The sequence below is a fragment of the Sciurus vulgaris genome (genome assembly GCF_902686455.1).
Source record: "Sciurus vulgaris genome assembly, chromosome: 13".
NCBI lineage: Eukaryota > Metazoa > Chordata > Mammalia > Rodentia > Sciuridae > Sciurus > Sciurus vulgaris.
Genome location: NC_136474.1, coordinates 27,015,683 through 27,022,068, shown reverse-complemented (window position 1 = coordinate 27,022,068; position 6,386 = coordinate 27,015,683). Strand labels below are relative to the sequence as shown.

Genomic DNA, 6,386 nt, shown 5'->3' with positions numbered 1-6,386 from the left:
TGAGTATATGTGGGCAGTGTGTGTGTTGCATAAGTATGTGTCCATCCCTTGTTGTTCAGGTATGCATCATTGTGGGAACGCACATGCACATTTAGGATGAATAGGGTATTTTTCTGGAAAAATATCACATAGTAACAGGTGGTGTTCCTTTGTATTTAGGGTGGAGAAATTGGTTGTATAAATCTCATGTGGATATAGGGCCATATAAACTTTCAGAGTATTCCTAACTCTAAATAGGGCAACAGGTAGTAACTATAATCAGATTTTGGAATTGGGTGACATAGCTCAAGTTCTCATAAAGCAATGGTTGACCTTTCTCAGTTGCTCAGAGATTGAGTTTGTGAAGTAAAAATAGATAAATAATGTATCCCCACTCCTTTTGTTACTTACTGGATAATGTGTGCTATAAAAGCTGGACCATTGTCATGTTGTAGGGATCTTAGTAGGAGAAACTGGAAATGAGTTCCTTGAGGAACATTGTTGCTACCTCCTGTGTTTGTCTCCCCTCTTTGTGAAGTTTTACAGCTACCCTGTAAATCTATCTTTGAGGATTAGGAGTACTTTACATTGTGGACATGGGCGCGTAGGTAAAATCTAGTTGCCAGTCTTGCCTTGTGTATGATTCATGGTTTTGAGCTGGTTCTATGAAGGGTTGTGATAGCACCTTCCTGGACTTATTTTAGGTGTAGAGGGAAAGTTTTGGCTGATCTGTGGGGTGGTATTTGATCTCCAATGTTCATAAACACCCAACTGACCATTCCTCTTGTAGCATCTCTTCCCATGTGGATTTCACCAGGAAGACATACACAACTTAAGTAAATCAATTTCAAACAATGAAATAGAAGAGGTCATCAAAAGGCAACCAACCATGAAAAGTCTGGGACCAGATGGGATCTCAGCCGAGTTCTACAAAACCTTTAAAGAAAAAGTCATTCCAGTACTCCTCAAAGTATTCCATGAAATAGAAGAGGAGGGAACCCTCCCAAACTTATTCTATGAAGCCAATATCACCCTGATACCTAAACCAGACAGAGAGACATGGAGGAAAGAAAATTTCAGACCAATATCCTTAATGAACATCGACATGAAAATTCTCTACAAGATTTTAGCAAATCGCATATTTTTTTCCTTTTTAAGGCAACTGGACTGAGGAAGTATTAAAGCGTCAATGGTTCCTCACATTGTGAACCTGAACTATGTCATCATTAGCACCCCTTTGAGAAGATACTAATTCCTGGTGACTGAAACCACTTCAGAACAAAGCCATATTCTAATAAACTTTTATAAAACTTTTGAGAATGTTGTCCACATATTACTGATCAAAGTGAAAAATGGGAGTGATGTGCATGAACAGGTTGATACATTAGGTATTAAAACAGTTAAAATTTCCATGAAAGAGTATGGAGCTCTCTGGTCAGCTGTTCTCTACTGATTTCATTTTGGGCTGCAGAGGTTGAAGACTTACTGACTAGTTACTCTTTGCAAACTTTTGGGATCTGGTGTGTGTGTGTGTGTGTGTGTGTGTGTGTGTGTGTGTGTGTGTGTGTGTGTGTTTGCTGTCTTTCTGTGGCTTTGGAATTGAACAGTATTTTTCTGGAATTCTAGATACTGGACATGGATTGTTATCACCTGTGTCAGAAGGTAATCAAATTTATTAGGGAAGCCTGTGTGCAGAGTCTCTCTCCATTGGTGCCAGAAAACCTCTGTTATAATGCTCCTTCATAGGGCCTCAGTGCTTGTGCTGGAAGCGGGTGGGACATATCTTCTGACATTTTCCTAGGTTTTGAGAAGTGATTCAGAAATCACAACATTTGGCCTAACTTTAATCTGTCTCAGTTCCCTGCTCATCCTCATTTTGAAGCAAGATTTTTTTTTTACCAGGGTTTGAAACTGTTTCAGTCACAAACTGCATGGTGCATTGTAGGCCACAGGGTAGGCAGAGGCCAGGATAGTGTGGAAATATTTGCTGTGCTGTCTTGGCTTCTCACCACAGCCAGATCCAACATCACCCTCTCAAGGTGGATCTCTGCCTGAGGTTTAGGTGCACTTTTCCACATGGAGAAATGTGGAGCACTTTTCAAATACCAGCTTGCTGGGTGGCCTCAGTCTCAGCTCAATTCAGACTGCCTTCTACCTGTGGTTGTGTGCAGAATGTATGTGCTGTGTTTGTCTTTCCTGTTGTGTTGTCCTTCCCCTCTGCAGTGACTGGGTGCCCCTGCTACCCTGGCTTTGCTGCCAAGGCTGGCTTGGCTGTGATGTAGTCTTTCCTATTCTCTGCTCATGACACCATAATTTCTGGGTCTGAGTCTCTGATGTCCCATATTGGATTATAATGATTTTTCCCAGTCCTTCATCACTTTCGTAAGCAGTACTCCCATTTCTTCCTTTGTGAACTGCAGAATAACTGGGAAGTACAGCCATCCTTCTTCCTGTGCCTATGTCATGAATTGTTGCATCTATTTTTTTCCTCTAGTATTTTGAAAGATTAATTTGAGTCAATTTTTGTAAAATATTTTGTATTCCAACAGAAGAAATGTATCTCGTCTTATATTGCACTTTTATGTCAGGTTTTGAAGATTTCCATATAGTTTTTTCTCTGAGCAACTAGGTTACAAATCAGGTTTTGAGAGACACAATAATAGTGCGTGTGTGTGTGTGTGTGTGTGTGTGTGTGTGTGTGTGTGAGGTTTAGATAGAACATGGACAGATATATTGTAAAGATTTGAATCCTGTGATTGGGGTGTGGTAGGCTGGTGAATTGGAATTCTGCAGGACCTGTCAGGAAGCTGAAGACCCAGGGAGCAATTGATGTTGCACGTCACATTTGAAGGCAGTCTTCTGACAGAATTCTTCCCAAGCAATGTCAGTCTGTTCTCTTAAGGTTTTGAACTGATTGTATGAGGCCTTCCCACAGGGAGGGTAATCTGTTTTAATTAAATCCACTGAGTGGGGCTGGGGTTGTAGCACTTGCCTAGCAAATGTGAGGCACTGGGTTCAATTCTCAGTGCCACACATAAATAAATAAATGAATGGTAGTGGGATGGCAGATGAGGAAGAAGACCCTACCTTTGAGGAGGAAAATGAAGAAATTGGAGGAGGTGCAGAAGGTGGGCAGGGTAAAAGAAAGAGACTTTTTTCTAAAGAATTACAATGTATGATGTATGGGTTTGGGGATGACCAGAACCCTTACACTGAGTCAGTGGATATTCTTGAAGACCTTGTCATAGAGTTCATCACTGAAATGACTCACAAGGCAATGTCAATTGGAAGACAAGGTCGAGTACAAGTTGAAGATATCGTCTTCTTGATTCGAAAGGACCCAAGGAAGTTTGCTAGGGTTAAAGACTTGCTTACTATGAACGAAGAGTTGAAACGAGCTAGAAAAGCATTTGATGAAGCAAACTATGGATCTTGATACTTTTTGTACTTTATGAAATTTTGTTATCTTCTGTGGAAATCATATAAAATAATTGTGTATTTTCTACAGTAATGTTCTAATACCTAGGCATGTGAATGAAAGATGGAGAAACAAAGTTTTCAGTCTTTATTTTCATGTCTTTGATTTTAGATCGATACTTGAGCCTTCAATTGCCTGCCTTTACACAACTATACTTGAATTACTTACTGGGTTTTAATGACTACACATACGTTAAAGTATCTTGAAAATTATGCAGTTCCTTCTGACTTTTGACTATCTAAAGGATGAAGCAGTATTTATGTATTAGGTATATTTATGCCATTATAACCTATACTACAGCTATTTAATATGTGAAATCTGAATGTCATTTCAACTGTGCCAGCTGAGACATATGCCTTACATATTCTAAAGTTTTTAGACAACTGTGGTCTGAGAGGTTAGTAAAGATAGTGAACTGGTTTGTGTTTCTTTTAAGGAGATGATATTTGAAACTACAAGTTTTTCTAAGAATGTTTATGTGTCTTAAAAGATAATTTGTTTTAATATTCTTTTCTAAAGTGATTTTTTTATTTTATTTTTTTAGAAACTTAAAGTTTCATGTTGATGCTTCCATGTTGAAAGGCCTTTTTGATTTAAAACCTTTTGGGACTTATATTACTTTTTAAGTTTTAAAACTCATTTTTCACGATCATCTATTTTCAGTAGCAGGAATGACAATGTTCAATGAGTTAATGGCAGGATAAGCATTTGGGGTAGCGTTATTAACATATTTGTAAGTACTCATGGAAATGTGTAGTTGACTAAAACCATATGTAACTACAGGAAACACTGTTGTAGTTCAGAATATATAGGTTTTGTGTGTAGTTTGCTTATTGCATTAAATTATTTACCTTAGCTTAAAATAAGGATTAAAATTGCATTTAAAGAGATCACTGAATGTTACTGTTTGTGAAACTGAACTTTTTGATTCCACTTATAAACTGTATCTATAAATCAGTACCTGGGAAAATTTTACTTTCTTAACCTATTGATACAAGGAATAAAGTATGATAAATTAAATTAAAAAAATAAATAAATAAATGAATGGATAAATAAATAAGGTCCAATGACAACTGGGAAAATATTAAAGTTAACTGACTGGAAATATTAATTACCACCCTTCCCCCAAAGAAAAACTTTCACGGTAACATCTAACTGATGTTTGACCAAAACTGCTGCGTACTACTGCCTAGCCAAATCAGTACATTAAATTATCTATTACAGTAACATTTAATAATCTTACAGAATGCAGTGTGTTCCACGGTGGAGAAGCAGAAAACAAAGTGGGGCTGAAACTCAAGCACACAGTCAATCCCAATCTTCAGGGAAGTTCAGGAAAGGCAGTTATGATGGGTGCCTGAGAGGCAGAGAACTGACGGATCACCTGAATACTACCACTTGTAGTTGGCTCACTCTTCCACCCTCAAATGAAATGTGCTTACCCCACCCCAAGAGAAACAACCAGTTGATCTACTGCCAGAATGATGTCAAACTCCAGTATCTCTCTGTGATTTGCACCAGTCCTCATGTGAGACCCAGTTTGACTCCAGTGAAATCAGAGTCATGGATTACAAATAGCAGTTTCCTAACAACACAAGCATATGGGGCTAGGAATGTGCAGCCCAGTGCAGGAAATATAGAATGACCTGTGTTGTGACTAGGATCTTAAACATTCATAAAAGGATACTAATGTAAATATTTCCTCACCAGCCTGTGGCAATATTGAGAGGTGATGGAACCTGTAGGAAGTGGGGCCTCCTGGATGGAGGTTACACTGTTGTGGACATGCTGTTGAGGGGGATATTGGGACCCTGGCCTCATGCTGTCTACTTCCTGACTGCCACAAGGTGGGCAGCAGTACTCCAGAATCTTGTCCCAGCCATGGTGGTGTTCCTTGCTGGAGTCTGCAAAGCAATGGAGCTAACCAATGAGACATGGAATGAGGTCTCTGAAACGTTCAGTCAAACTTTTCTTCCTCATAATTTGTTTTCCTTATATAGTCTGTTGAAACCACAGAAAGCTGAGTAATGTAGTGAGGCAGTTAAGATTAAAATACCTGCCCAGGAACACTCTTAAAATGTTGCAGGTCAGCTATTTTAATACAGTCTTTTTGAAGTGGAGTTGTTTCTTGATTTAACAGCAGTTTCCTCACATTGTGGCTCATCTCATTGTTTCTGCATGGCTCTTGATTCTGCCCTCTGAGAAATCCATGGCCTCCTCTCTTTTCTTATCCTTTTAAAATTTGTTTTAATTAGTTATATGTGACAACAGAATGCCCTTTGATACATCAGGTATCATGGAGTATAATTTCTCATTCTTCTGGTTATACATGATGTAGAATCCCACCAGTGGTATAGTCATATATGTACATGGGATAGGACAATATATTTCTTAAATGGAAGCAAATGATTAAGGTAGGTTAGGTTAGGCAGGTAGATGATAAATATTATAAAAGTATATCAGATAATGTTAAGGAATGAGAACAGAAATACTGTTGGCTAAGATATTAAAATACCTAATGAATAGAAATATGATGTTCTCCAACACCTTATTGTTTAATATTCTCTAGTGTCATAGAATTGAATATATCAGAAGGGATTGAGGGGAATGGAAGACCTGGGCAAAGCCTTCCACAGAGGCACATGTGTTAACAATTGTAAAAGAGGACGCCACCACAGAAGACAGTGAACAGCCCTGTCCAAAACATGGTGTAAATGAGATGCGCCCTCATGGGAAATCACTGCATTAGAACCACAGACTGCCCTCATGAGATGTGTACTCCAGGATGGAGGATCTAGTCCTTTCCCTTCCAATTCTTTAATTTTCCATTAAAACACTATGACCCCTTCAGCTTTGTCGTGATGTGGAACATGGAGAGTTCACAAAACACCACCATAGCAAGGAAAAGCTCTCCCTACCTGCCAGACCT

At 38.7% G+C, this 6,386-nt stretch overlaps 1 protein-coding gene across 1 annotated transcript; it reads left to right on the top strand.

The window, feature by feature from the left end:
- Positions 1-3,040: 3,040 nt before the first annotated feature.
- On the top strand, positions 3,041-4,467 carry LOC306642487 (transcription initiation factor TFIID subunit 13-like; the record flags this gene model as incomplete). Its single annotated transcript, XM_079108231.1, has 1 exon — positions 3,041-4,467. One exon carries the CDS (start codon positions 3,041-3,043, stop codon positions 3,413-3,415), a length of 375 nt encoding a protein of 124 aa, XP_078964357.1. The 3' UTR covers positions 3,416-4,467.
- Positions 4,468-6,386: the final 1,919 nt, after the last annotated feature.